The sequence below is a fragment of the Malus sylvestris genome, chromosome 11, assembly GCF_916048215.2.
Source record: "Malus sylvestris chromosome 11, drMalSylv7.2, whole genome shotgun sequence".
NCBI classification, from domain to species: domain Eukaryota; kingdom Viridiplantae; phylum Streptophyta; class Magnoliopsida; order Rosales; family Rosaceae; genus Malus; species Malus sylvestris.
Window position 1 is genome coordinate 36291556 of NC_062270.1, and position 15667 is coordinate 36307222.

The 15667-nt window shown below is 39.2% G+C and overlaps 1 protein-coding gene across 1 annotated transcript; it reads right to left on the reverse strand.

The window, feature by feature from the left end:
• Nucleotides 1-476: 476 nt before the first annotated feature.
• LOC126590458 (F-box/LRR-repeat protein At4g14103-like) lies at nucleotides 477-3279 on the reverse strand. Its single transcript, XM_050255914.1, has 3 exons — nucleotides 2269-3279; nucleotides 885-1037; nucleotides 477-773 (listed from the first exon to the last, which is right to left on the reverse strand). The coding sequence occupies exons 1-3, from the start codon at nucleotides 3277-3279 to the stop codon at nucleotides 477-479; spliced, it is 1461 nt and encodes a 486-aa protein (XP_050111871.1).
• Nucleotides 3280-15667: the final 12388 nt, after the last annotated feature.

Genomic DNA, 15667 nt, shown 5'->3' on the forward strand with positions numbered 1-15667 from the left:
CCACGACTCCTCTCCTTATGTTAATTGAGATTTTAAGATATTTTAATTGATTTATAAATTCATAGATTTTAGTGGAATTTTATTTGATTTTTAGAGATTCTATGCAAAATAATCCGCGTACATATTTTTCACATATTATACCTGTTTTGTATTTTACTAACTATGGTGCATCTTGGATTTCTTTGTTAGAGATTCAGGGCAATGTGTCTACTGCCATGGATATATGCTTCTCCTTAATTAGGTTTCATATACCCAATATCAGTAGACTATATATAATTAAGCAAATACTCTCCACCATATGTTTGATATGGTGAATGCATGTATGTTGAAGATATGTTGTTCAAAGTTAAAAGCCAAAAATCTCCCCAGTATATTAGTCCTCCAAATGTTAAATAAGTCCAGATAAATTCATGTTTTTCAGCAAAACAAAGTCAAAAGGACACATTTAAAAAGGGAATCCATATAGAACCTAGATATCATTTCTCCAGGAATTCAATTTGACAAGTCGTCGAACCCTTTGAAAACATTGAAATTTCCTGACGTAGTTTCAGCTTGTCTTCTACGCGGAAGTCGCACGTATAAATCGTGACCTTATTCAGGACTTCGCCATGCTTCAACAAGTACTTTGTCACTTCTGTCTCATCAGGCCGGCCCTGGATTCCTCGAAGGCAAATAGTCTTGATGTGCGACAACAAACAAATAGGCACAAACTCAGGTGGAACCCATTCACATACCAAGAGATCACGATAATTTTCCAACGTACATTCCTTGTTCTGAAGATAGTTCAAAAATAAAAGAGTGAAATTAAGGTCTCTGAAATCTACTCCCCTATTTACCATATGCATTTAGATTTTAGAGTGAAAAGTAGATCCACAAATACTTACATTATAAACATCAAGATGTTCCAGATGGGGCGATATCTTGAGCAAATCTATGAGTGATTTCCAATTGCAGCAAGTAAAAAGAAGTAGCTCCAAATGGTTCAAACGATTCAGTTCAGGCAGATGAAAACCATCTTCAGTGTGACATTCAGGATCCTCCAGAATCATAAAGTATTAAATGTCACTCCAAGATTCATGAAAACTTAAATACTTCCTCACCAGCGCATATATATTATATATAACTAATTCCACCGATAAATTTCAGCATCTTAAAAAGACTAGGTATCAATAATCATTTTCGTCAAATTTTTATTTTTCAATATAGATAGGGAGAAATATGTGGAAGATCTATGAGGAATGAAGAATCGTGTTGGAAGGATTACAGAAGGAATGTAAAAGAAATTTATACATGATAACACATAAATGAAAACTAAAAGGCTTAAATGTCAAAATGGTCTATGTGTTATATAGTCATATCACTAATTTAGTCATCGTATTTTCGATTTGGCTAATTTAGTCATCGTGTTTGTCTATGTTAACTAATTAAGGACATTTTATTCAATCTCTGTTAAAAAATTCATAAGGAAAATTATAAGAGATATAATTACCATTTCTCTTTATAGAAAAATGCAAAATAACACATGTAAGAGATAAAACTTCTAATCTGAAAAATGATTAAGGTTGTGACATAAAAAAGAGAGGGGTTAACGTTAGGGAGGAGGTCAGAGAGTTGGGAGGAGAATTTTTTTTCTTTTAATTTTTTATTTTGTTTCACTTTTAAATATTTTAAATCAAATAAATAATTTTATAAATAAGTTTATAATAATTTTTAATCTTTTTTTACAAAAATTAGATGGAAATGTCCTTAATTGCCTTATGAAAATAAACACAATGACCAAATTGGTCAAATTGAGAACACAAGGACTAAATTGACCCAATGACTAAAACACATGGACCATTCTAACATTTAAGCCAAACTAAAATCAAATCTGCAAACATTTTTTTTTAGTACAACGATATATTTTACACTAAGAGGAGGGGGAAGTTCGGCTAAGCCACACAATAAGTAACCTAATTTGGTATTAAATTCGTCATCACGATATTCGAACCTAGGACCTCTCACTCACAAGTAAAGAGGAATATCACTAGACCATAGTATTGAGTGGCAACTGCGAACACTTTTAAGTAGTTTTTAGTTTCACGGTTTTGTTTTCGGTTATTCTCCTTCATCTCTCCCTCTTCCGTCTCACTGCCTCCCTTCATCTATCTTCATTCCTCATTTCTCTAATATATTTTCTCCACCGTAGAAAATGAAAACTCAAGCACAAAAACAAAATGATTATCAAACGAGTGACAAGGAAACGAGTTTAAGTTACAGAAAACTTACCCCGAAAAGTGGAGCTGAAAGTGACAGATATTTCACATTGAGAAGTCCTGCAAAAAGCCTTTCCAGACGATCAACACAACCAAGTTCATAGTCAATGTACCCAGACGTGTGCACATATTCGAGATCAATCTTGGCTTCGCTGAGTGAATTTGCATTCAAAATATAGTTTGCTACAAAATCCGCCTCGAGATCAAACTTTTCAAGGTTTGGAGCATTAACATTGAAAAAGATATTTGACTCAGATCCTTCCCAAAAGTCGTCTTCCGCCAAGAATATTTTCAGTCTGTTTAGTTCAGGTGTTGAGATATTAAAATTCAAAACTTTACTAGCTACAATATCTCCTCCTATGATCAATTCTTCAAGTGCAGGGCAAGAAGAAAAGAGCTTCTCCATTGAGTCAGCATCAGGATCATAGACTTTAGCATGGAAGAACTTAAGACTTGGGAAACAATCTGAGGTAGGAGTGAAGGTAATATTTGATTCCAGCAAAAGCTTCAAAACGACCAGCGTTTTGCACGTGAAAAGATTTCTAGCCAACTCAAAAGGGCGGCCAAAAGAATACAGAACAAGTTCGAGTTCAACAACATTAAGCCTAATGGCAGTCCTTATCCAAGCATCAATAAGAGGATAATTCTTCACCCCAGAGCAACAAAGACGGAGTCTGTGAATTTTGGACGTGCCACGAATGGAGAGTGCACGATCCACAAACTCAGCAAAAGCACTAGAGAGACGGAATTCATGATTGTTGAACGGGCTATGAATGCAGAGTGCACGATCGACAAACTCAGAAAAACCAACTGGGTTAAATTCTCTTTGATAATGCTTATCACAAAGGTCTAGAGTGGGAACATGAGCCCACACATTCCTCCATCTCGGTGATATAATACTGGTCCTTACAGCTTCTTTAGTTGACAGGGTGGAAAGAATGTTGCAGATAATTTCATCTGGTAATGCACTGATTCTATCTTTGTTGCATGCATTGGCATACTTTAACTTTGAGTTCGAACCCATTTATAGAAAGATACGCTTCCTGAAAAAACAGAACATGTTTCTACACTTAAAACGCAGGAAAGCTTTCCCATTCCTTCAGGTAAAATACATTTAGGAATCTTTTTCCTCTTCGAAAACCCAACTGATTGTGGTCAATTACAAGTGAAAAAAAAAAATCATCTTCATTGCGTTTGGGCTTCTAATGAACAAAAGATACTATAAGTATACGATTTGGCACTTTGTTTTTCTTTAAGTTATGTTTCGGTGAGAGAATGTGGAAACATCTTCTTTACAAAATAAGGGTAAGACTGCGTACAATAAATATTTTTCCTATGACGCTCACAAAGCGAGGAGCCTTGTTGACTTGGGATCGCCCTTATGTTTGGGTGAGAGACCTTGAAGGCAAATTCATCTTCAATGCATGTTTAGGTAAAATGAAGATGAACTGGATCACAAAAGGTTAGATGAGAGGAATAAAAAAAATGCACCACATGAATGTTACAAAGATATATGTAAGAGGGATTATTAAAAGTATGGTAGAGGTTATTTCTAATCCCTAGAAAATGCACCAAATGACTACTTGAATGAATCATTTGCAAAATCCTCTCGTATGCGTATTATAATGCTCATGTAATGTATTTCTAATCCCTCCTACCAAACTTTATATGATCTATTTTATTATACACCTAAATCCCTTGCAATATGAAATTTCTTCCCCCAAACATACCCTTAGTTTCTGCAGGCATCTGAACAGAGAATGATGTAAGATATGATTAAATTTGTAGAACATGGAGATTGTATAGAGAAAACATAAATTTAAACAAATAAAGGTTCAAAGACAAATCTAATGGGAGAGGAAAGGGTTATTCTCTTGTGGGTTCCAACTTTGAGCTATTGACGATTTTAGCCCTACATTTTGTATCAATATTTTAACCTACATTGAATCACAGTAGAAACTGATTTTCGTCATTTGGGAAAAGTTAGCCCGAGTTGGTTTGCATGTTGTAGACTGCTTTTAGTTCCCCAACAAAGATATTCAAAAACGAAAAATGTATGACATTGCTCTTGAGCGAACATAAAGTAAAATAAAGAAAAGATAAAAATAGATCTGGAATATAAACACACTTTAGGCCATTCCACTTACGTTCCTCATTAGAGAATATATAATCGAATAAAGAATTATATGATAAATTGATATTTAAATAGGGGAAAATACATGATATGGTTACAGATCTAATTTTATAACAAAAACATCTATAATTTATTTCCAAAAGAAATGTTGAAAACTAAATTAGCTAGACTACGTGGGATTCAATTTGAAATTGAAATTTGTCATTTGGGGCAAGATAACAATCCACCTGCTTGGGCTGGTTTGTATATTCAATAAGGATCAATACATTAAATCACTCTAGAGAGAGCATAAACTAAAACAAACTTCAAGACAAAGATAGATCTAGAACATAACAAACTTCAAGTCCTATTTTACTTCGATTCCTCATCAGAGAGTACATAATATATAAAGAATCATAGGATAATAGAGAAGATATTAGAAGGGAAAAATACCTGATATCGCTCTAGATCTAGATTTGTTGTGCCCGTCTCTATATGGTTTGCTGAGAACAGCTAGAAGACACAGAAAGATGAAAAATTGGAGAACTTTTGGATTTTCTCCTCGTAATGTTGATTAGTGACACACCCTAGCCGGAATATCTACATGGATACTGAAATCAAGGTAGGCTGGCCGATACTTGAATTGAGACGAAGCCATAAGATGAAGGTGATGGGTAAAAGTACTAAAATTAAAATTGAAAACAAGAGTGCGTTAGGGGATGAATCCTTATTAAAATGTGTGTCAGAGCATAGATAACAGTGTATCAAAAAGAATATTCCAATCTTGAAAAGGCCTGAAAAGGAGGGATATTTATAGAAAATAACGGAAATTAATTTTCTATATTATCGGGATTGAATTTAGTGAGTGTCATAAATCATTGTCTCCACCACAGTACAACTTCTAAATCATGGAAAATAGAAAACGTGAGTGAGCAAAAATAAGAGTTTTCTATAACCATTTGTTTTTCCGAACATAGTAACCCTTCACTGTAAAATCACGTATAGTCTCTAAAAGCATACTATGTAGTAAGTACGAAACCCAAGGTACCAGAATAAAACAACAATAATCTCAATGATACAGGTACATCGCAATATAATATAAAATAATATGATATGCTCATAAAAATAAACGCAAGCACACGAGTTCATGCATAAAGTATTTACATGAATAGGCTTGGTGTAAAAGTTTACATTATAGTACAACATACACATGAAGCTGGCGCTTAGCGCGTCACGTGCGAGTCCTAGTTGCCTAATGTAAAACTAATACAGGCTAGCACCTACAATAAATCAATTGTGAACGTAACAATGCATGTAAACATACACATGAAGTTGGTCTTGGCCCAAGACAGTATTATAGTTATTGTGTACTAAAGATACCGTGCGAACATACATGATGAGGATATAAAGTATGTATATTATCATATCATATTTGGATCCATAACATTCATAAATCACAATAATAAAAATGTATAAAACTTTTTGTATTTTTCTAAGTAAAAGTTATAGCATGATATGCGAGTATTCATAAAATAGTTATGGAAAATATAAAAAATAGTATAGTTGGAAACAAAAGCCAACTCAATACGTGGTGTGTGGCAACCCGTCCCTAATTTCATGGTTTTATAAATTTTAAAAGAGTGATTTTACGAAAATGCTCTTAGAGGCAAGGATGTTTGACTTTCATTGGCCATCTTTCGTGACGTGTACAAGCTACTCTTTTTGCGAATTCTCAAAGTACTCAACGATACGAACACGTGAACGCAAACAGAACACAATTTGGAGTTATAAACAAACGAAGATGGGGGCAAAATAGTCATTTTGCTATGAATCTGGAAGGCTCTAGATTTGTGGGAGCCTAGTCTTGGTGGAAGGAAGCCACGTGAGTGGCTGGGGAGAAAAGAAAAGAAAAGAAAAGAGAGAGGAGGAAGAAAATGGGGATGTTTTGCCTAATTAGAAACAAAAGAATGGAGATCATAAGGGAAAAAGGAAGGGGTTGGTCGAATCGGGATAGGGGAAATGAAGGAGGTTGACCGATGGAGAAAAAAGAAAGGAGAGGAAAGGAGAGGGGAGAGAAGCACGGGATCATGGATCCTTTACCGATTATTTACGACCCGACCCGTGGAACTGTGAAACCCGATGGATTCCGGCGATTGAAGCCTAGCCACCACTTAGGAATCACTCCACGACTTTCCCTTTACCCATTCCACCACAAAATTTATGAAATTTGGCCATGAAATTGTGAAACCCGCAAGGTGGGTGCAATGGGGTTCATGACGACGATCCACCAATCTTAAAGCTAACTCCATCAACCACCACCACCAATAGACTTTCCTCAACCACATGAACAAAGCACAAGTAATAGATGATGCATCGGAGCTAGTATGAAGGTTGAATCGAGGACACCCAAATTCTAGGTTTCAGGCAGATTCGAGGCAATTCTGAGCACTTCCCGGTCGGATTGGACTTCGGCCCATGTATGAAAATTACTCCCCTTACAGTGGTAATTTTTAAAGTAGGTGAAATTTTCCTACGAGTCGGGGCGGCCGACCGCTATGTGCTACAGCACGTAAGTAGAGACACCACTTGACCTCCCTAGGCTAAAATGGGTGCCCCGATTTCATATTAGACATAAATTCCGTTGTTCAGTTATATTTCTGCTAAGGGCCACCACTTGGTTATTATATGATTCGATGATTCGACCATTGGATCATTACCAAACTTTAGTATGTGTTTGTACCATACTTGACCAATCCCGAAACTACTGAGCACCGGTCAACGTTATACCGTCAAGGACCCAGAAGAGTTTCCCTCCAATCAGGAGACCAATCACAGCGCGACACGTGTCGACATCAGAAGCCAATCATAACGCGACACGTGTCAACATCAGAAGCCAATCACAACACGACACGTGTCAATGTCAGAATGAAACTAGAAACTCTCTTCTATAAATAGAGATCATTCTCTCACAATATTTCCTAATGTCATTTGTACTAAATCATTCACTAGTACTCACTAAAGGAGAGTTTGAACCTATGTACTTGTGTAAACCCTTCACAATTAATGAGAACTCTTCTACTCCGTGGACGTAGCGAATCTGGGTGAACCACGTACATCTTGTGTTTGCTTCCCTGTCCCTATCCATTTACTTACTTATCCACACTAGTGACCGAAGCAATCTAGCGAAGGTCACAAACTTAACACTTTCTGTTGTACCAAAGTTCTCGCTGATTTTATGCATCAACATTTGGCGCCGTCTGTGGGAACGACACTTATTCCCACTCTCTTTAGCTTTGCCAAGCTGGTTTCCACCATTCGTATACTCTCTTTTGACCAGGCATCCCTCTCCAACATGGGGAGTGAAGGAAGCCACAGCACACAGAATGACACCATTTTTGCACCTAGTGTGAAGCAACGAAAGAAGGAAGGAAAGAGGGTTGCTCTTCAAGCTAAAGTCGATGAGCTAGAAGCTCAGAATAACAAGATAGCAATGAAAAATGAAGTCATCCAAGAGCAGTAAGAGAAGCTCTTTAAGGCGCTCCATGAAACTAGGCGTACTCAAACACGCGAACTCGTTACCCTTGTGGACATCAACCATCATCTGGGTGCCCCCCAACACGGAGGGTCACCTCATTTCGACATGGGTATCCCTGATGAGGAGCAAGCTAATCATCAAAACATTGATCAATATGAGACTTCTCTCAACCCAAATGTTTTGACCCAAAGCATGAGAAGTGGAGGAAGACACCTCCTTGCATAAGGGTTGGAAGGATCAAAAGCCATTTATCGTGACTGCCGAGGCTTCCTAAAGTAACGTCGAGAGAATCCTCTCCACATATGCTCAAAGATCAATGACCCAAGGGTTTCTGAAAGACTCGGTCCCATCCTACGACCCAGGCCAGCTACCAATCTAAGGAATGAACGACAAGTCCCAGAGGAACATGAAGGTACAGGGGACTCTGAGGTATTCCTACAGACTCGCCCTAGAAGTCAGTACGGTGAGTCCAAGGAAAAACTACAGGCCCTTACTCAAACTTTCCTACTTTTAAGAGGCGATGGAGACTTACGAAAGAAAATTCCAGTGGTACATGACTCCACTCAAGACCCCTTTGTCCTACAGCTCTTGAGGAAGTAAACAAGTTGAAAACCGAACGTCAGGCCGAGATACCTGACTGGAACCAACCCAGGTGTGGCCCTCTCATAAGGAGGATCCTCGACACCCCCTTCAAGCGAAAACAAAACAAAAGCTTGGTTTACAATTCTATACCGGAATGGAGGACCCAATTGAACGCCTTAACCTCTTTGTGTTCACCATGGCATATCGGATGCACATCGACGAATGCGATGTCTTCTCTTCCCTTCCACCCTCTCTGGCGGAGTTCTAAACTGGTATTGCCGTCTTCCACCTGAAAAAGTAGACTCATTTGAAGAACTGAAGAAACTGTTTGTCTCTCAACACATCTTCCAGACCGAGCGCTTGCATTCTGCAGATGACTTGTACACTATTCGCCAGAAGCCAGACGAGTCACTACGAGAGTATGCCGGTCGCTTCAGCCATGAGTATTCTCGCTGCGCTAAGGCAGATGACCAGACCGCCCTCAAGGCCTTCACGGCAGGCCTACGTGATTGTTTCTTCAAGTACATTATCAATGCCAAGACTTGGAAGACTTACTCTGAGGTGATGACACATGCTTACAACCATGTTTCCGCCAAAGCAAGGACAAACCAAGGGAACCCCCATATGGTTAACCCCTATCAACAAGTGGGAAGTGGAAGTCAAGTTCTACCAAGTGAGGAAATCTTGGCCATTCAGACACCCATTGCATCATCTCCTACCTCATTTAGCTACTCGCTAAGTCACCAAACATATCTGTCTCTTGGTAAGATGAAGGATTTTTACTCTCAGCAAGCCCATTACAACAAGAGGGATAAAAGTTCGTATCAAGACAACCAGGGGTGAACATACCGTCGACTATTATGACTATGGGGCCAAGCCTCACTCTTTCAAAGTGGAGGACTAAGTAATGAAGGAAATGCTATTATAAGAAGGCATACACATTACAAATGTTTTGACTCTCAACTGCTTCAGATCTTTTGTCACACAAGCCATTCGGCAAATATTTAAAGAAAAATGAATTCAGACAACTTCTTATGAGTCTTTTACGTTTCTAGCACTAGAACACTTGGTCTACGCTGACCTACCCTTATACTCCAACTCAGAGCTTCAACATGCGTACTTTGACACAAAGTATGTGATACTAAGTGTTACAACCAACATCGTTCACATATCAAAAGCATGGATCCCTTCATGCATAACAAAACATTCATAAGCATCACTCATATCAATCAACATAAACATCATACATTCCAACACATTCATACATAAACATCATACATTCCAACACATTCATACATAAACATCATACATTCCAACACATCCATACATAAGCCAACTGTGTTTCGAAAGGGTTCAACATACTTTGTCTCATTCGACACTTGCTACAATGTGCCTAGACATCTTGCCCTTATTCTCACCAACCAGGTAATGAAATGTACAACCCGTACTCTTCTTCACGCCACCAACCAAGTGATGAAATGTACAACCTGTACTTTAATATCATTTGGCAACTTGCCACTCATGCCACCAACCAGGTGATGAAATGTACAACCCGTACTCTAATATCATTTGGAAACTTGCCATTCATGCCACCAACCAGGTGATGAAATGTACAACCCGTACTCTCCTTCATGCCACCAACCAGGTGATGAAATGTACAACATTTGGCAACTTGCCACTCATGCCACCAACCAGGTGAAGAAGGAACTCATCTTCATGCCATCACTAGGTGATGAAATGTACAACCCGTACTCTCCTTCATGCCACCAACCAGGTGATGAAATGTACAACCCGTACTCTAATATCATTTGGCAACTTACCATTCATGCCACCAACCAGGTGAAGAAGGAACTCATCCTCGTGCCACCAACCAGGTGATGAAATGTGATGAAAGGTGATGAAGGAACTCACATTCGTACCACCAACCAAGTGATGAAAGCAACTCACCATTCATTCCACCTACCAGAAGACAAGTGGTACAACTTGTACATGTGAACTTCTAGCATTCACAAATAATCAAAAACACCCTCAAGCTTGACAACTCAACTAGGGGAGCATTTATGCCCAACAAGAGTTATAGTCACCAACAAAGTCTTATTGCAAGCCAACAACAACTTCAGTGCATGGCATACGAAGATCAAGCTATTCAGCCCTCTTGCATCTGCTTCAGACATTTCCCCTCTGTAATAATGCAAACACTACAACTTGTGGAAAGCTTCACACATTCTTGATCAAGACAGTGTGAAGCAAAACCAATTCATGGTGCCAACAAGAGCTTCATCAATGGAGGGCAACCACAATTCTCAAAAGCTTCACACACTCTTGATCAAGATAGTGTGAAGCAAAACCAATTTATGGTACCAACAAGAGCTTCATCAAAGGAGGGCAACCATAATTCTCAAAAGCTTCACACACTCTTGGTCAAGACAGTGTGAAGATAAACCGATTTATGGTGTCAACAAAAGCTTCATCAAAGGAGATCAACCACAATTCTCAAAAGCTTCGCACACTCTTGATCAAGACAGTGTGAAGCAAAACCAATTTATGGTGCCAACAAGAGCTTCATCAAAGGAGTTCAACCACAATTCTCAAAAGCTTCACACACTCTTGATCAAGACAGTGTGAAGCAAAACCAATTTATGGTGCCAACAAGAGTTTCATCAATGAAGGACAACCACAATTATCAAAAGCTTCACACATTCTTGATCAAGACAGTGTGAAGCAAAACCAATTTATGGTGCCAACAAAAGCTTCATCAAATGAGTTCAACCACAATTCTTAAAAGCTTCACACACTCTTGATCAAGACAGTGTGAAGCAAAACCAATTTATAGTGCCAACAAGAGCTTCATCAATGGAGAGCAACCACAATTCTCAAAAGCTTCACAAACTCCTGATCAAGATAGTGTGAAGCAAAATCAATTTATGGTGCCAACAAAAGCTTCATCAATGGAGGGCAACTACAATTCTCAAACCTTCGAAGCAAATTCAAGACTGTTCGAAGCAAATTCAATTTATATGGTTCATCCAAACCTTCGACTACTACAAGGTGTGGCTTGCATCACAATCTCTTGCTCAACAATGTGGAAGCAAAATTTGTATAGGCTGTCTCTCCCACAATTTCAAATTTCTAGTTTTCCAAAAAAAAAAAAAAAAGGAAATTCAACAAAGCGTCATCAATGGAGGACAACTACAAATTCTCAAAAGCTTCACACTATCTTGATCAAGATAGTGTGAAGCAAAATCAATTCGTGGTACCCAACAAAGCTTCACCATAAAAGCTTCATCAATGGAGGACAACTACAAATTCTCAAAAGTTTCACACTATCTTGATCAAGGTGTGAAGCAAAATCAATTCATGGTACCCAACAAAAGCTTCAACTCCAAAGCTTCACCTACAAAGCTTCACTTACAAAACTTCAACTCCAAAGCTTCACCTACAAAAGCTTCACCCACAATAGCTTCACCTACAAAAGCTTCACCCATAAAAGCTTTACCAGCAAAAACTTCACCCATAAAAGCTTCACCACCACAAAAGCTTCACCTACAAAAGCTTCACCTACAAAAGCTTCACCCATAAAAGCTTCACCAACAAAAGTTTCCCCCACCACAAAAGCTTCCCCCACCATAAAAGCTTCACCCACAAAAGCTTCCCCCACCACAAAAGCTTCCCCCATAAAAGCTTCACCCATAAAAGCTTCACCCACCACAAAAGCTTCACCCACCACAAAAGCTTCACCTACAAAGCTTCAACATAAAAGCTTCACCTACAAAAGCTTCACACTATCTTGATCAAGATAGTGTGAAGCAAAATCAATTCATGGTACCCAACAAAGCTTCAACCTCAAAGCTTCACCTATAAAGCTTATATATATATATATATATATATATATATATATATATATATATATTCGGAAATTCGAAAATTCGAAAATTCAAAAATTCAAAAAAAAAAAAAAACGTTGCCTAGGCCTCCTCTTCTTTGGGCCTAACAACTTTCATAACAAATATATATGAAGGATGAGTTTTGGGCTACCACTTAGAAAGGAAAATGGTGAAGTTTTGTTACTTTGGAAACTTGGCTACTAGCAAGACACCTCCTTCGTCAACTCCCTTGACCAGACACTTGGGAGACTCCTACCATATGCTACTGCACCTTGATACTCGGAAGTCTCACGACCACTTAGTGACTTGGATTTTTTCAAGTCTCCAACCGAGAAGTTTTCCTCACTCGGAAAATTAAGGGAGCACTACCTTAACCTATATGCTTCACTCATAAAGCTTCAACATACAAGCTTCAACAAAAGGAAAAATTCAAAGAACTTAGTGAAGAAGACCTTGGTGTATTTAACACAATACGTTGAAATGAAGCAAAGTTTGTTTATTGATATCTCCGATAAGTTACAAATATGTACATATACATGAATCAAAATAAACAAATAAGAGGGAGCATTCACAAAGGTTGCTCAAGAGAAGTCTCAGCAGTTGGCAGAGCCCCAAAAAGAGGAGGCACCAGAGGGTGATTATTCGGAGCCTCAGTACTAGGCAGAACCCCAGAAGGATGAGGCACTGAAGGTTGATCATTTGAAGCTTCATTACACGGTACGTTCTCAGAAGATGAAGGCAATAAATGCCTTTGGAACAAACCCACAAACCTCTGATGATCAAGTAAAATCTGACCATCAGATTCCTGCAGTTGGTCGAGCTTCCTCTTCATGTTTGTAGCATAGTCATGTGCGAGCCTGTGCAACTGTTTATTCTCATGCTTGAGCCCTCTGATCTCCTGTTTAAGACTTATCACTTCAGCCGCCAATGATTCAACTTGGCGGGTTCGAGCAAATAGGCGCTGGGCCATATTAGACACAGAACCTGCACACTGAACACTGAGAGCCAGAGAATCCTTGACAGCCACCTCATCAGACCGTTTGGAAAGTAGTCTGTTATCTTTGGAAGTGAGAAGGTTCATGGCCACCACCGCAGCGGTCATATCATTCTTCATCACAGAGTCCCCAACGGTAAGAGAACCAATAGAGGATAAGAAGGATGGGCGCCATATATTGTCTTGAGAAGGCATGGATGCCTCTTCACCAAATTTCAAGTCAAAAAGATGGTCGGATGGGCCAGACATTCTCATAAATGATGAAGGAGAAATGATGTGTAATAAATCTCTGAAGTAAGGGGAAAATTCCTACAAGCAATAACTCTTTGAATGTACTTCTTGCACACAATTGGTGCCCTTATAAAAGAAAGGGCAACAGGGTCGTTGGTTCAAAAATCAAAGAGGCACCACTCTCCGGATTCCGAAGAGGTACCACTTTCCACATGCAACATCAGCTCATCGGGTACCACAGATAACTTTGCTAGTTTAGACACATAAATTTTGAAGGCCAACTACCCCACTATTACCCACAAGGGTAAAGGAACAGCACCACTGCTTGATAACTAGAAAGTCCCTATGTGTGTCAACCTCTATGCTCCGTGGCAAGACAGACTGGCAAAAATGCCCAACCTTTACTTACATTCGAGAAAACACTTCCAACAAGATTGCTTGCTAAAAAATCGAAGAGACACAGCTCTCCGAATCTCGAGAGCCAGACTCCCAACAGGATTACTTGCTCAAAAATCGAAGAAGCACCGCCCTTCGAATCTCGAGAGCCAGACTCCCAACAGGATTACTTGCTCAAAAATCGAAGAGGCACCACTCTCCGAATCTCAAGAGCCAGACTCCCAACAGGATTGTTTTCTCAAAAATCGAAGAGGCACCGTTCTCTGAATCTCGAGAGCTAGATCCCCGATAGGATTGCTTGTTCGAAAACCGAAGAGGCACCGCTCTCCGAACTTTGTGAGGTAGATTTCCTTGGATAAAGCTTGTTTACAATCTTCACACGCAACATTAGCTTTCCAGATAACACAGACCAATTTTTCAAAGTGCTCTGACAAAGTTAAAACACGTGAATCTTGCAGCTCCCACTACATTGCTATGACCGAGAAGGGTACAGGAACAGCGTTACCACTTGCTGTTGGGACAATTCCTATATATGTCGACCTTCATCCTCCACAGCCAGGCAGACCTGCAAATAAAAAAAATGCTCAACTTTTCTTCACATCCGAGAGGGCACTCTCAGCAGAGTCTCTCGAAATACTCAACTTATTTTCCCCCTGATAATACCTCTGCAAACAAGCCACACCAAAGCAAGAGTATCTCATATCATCAGGGTTAAAAGCAAGAGTATCCCATATCATGTTTTTTCCCTGTCTTTTCCTTTGGCCTTGTTCTTACCTGTAAGACAAGGAGAAAGAGAGCAATCAGTCAACACTTGGAATCAAGCTTCTAGTCAAGAACTGACTGCCTGGAACCCCTTGCCTGATTACTTACCTGGCATTGCTCTCGAGTACTCGTCTTCAACATCTTATGCTTCTAGAGAAGATACCACATCTACCTGAGGAACAGATAGGGCAAGTGAGAATAATACAAGGAAGCATGTGAAGACAAGCGTAAGAGAACACGTGCCGATACATCCACTACTTTTTCAACAGCAAAAGTATCTCATATCATCATGGTCAAATGTACTCTAGATTTGATGAACTTGTTTTGACCCTCAAATTCTTGAGTTGGCCTTATACTCTGGAGGAAACCAGAAAACCCTCCAGCCCAGTTCAAGAATAAGCTTGTGGAAAGTAACTTCTTCAAAAGCAAAAGTATCTCATATCATCTCTTCTCCATTTGCTTCTCCTTATCCATGTTGCTGTTTACGACACAATGAGAATGAGAACAATCAACCGGAAGCCGAAGTTGAACATCCGATCCAGGTTGCTTGCTTGGAAGTCTGATTGCTTACCTTGTCTGTTACCTATTTCGGCAAATCTCCTAGTAAGCTTCAAGTGAAATTGACCAAGCCCGAAACTACAAGTAAGCTTCAATTGAAATTGATACATTACCTTGTGCATCTTCATCGGTTAAAGATACCACCCATGGATGGAGGAAAAGTACTTCCAGAGAAGATGTCACATCTACATATGAGACAGATAAGGCAAATGAAAATGATACCACACTTTGGTACTTAGAAGTTTCGTGATTACTCAATGGCTTGGATCTTGCAAGTCCCCAACCTAGGAGTTTCCCTCACTCGGGAACTTAGAGGAGCACTATTTGTACCATACTTGACCAATCCTGAAACTACTG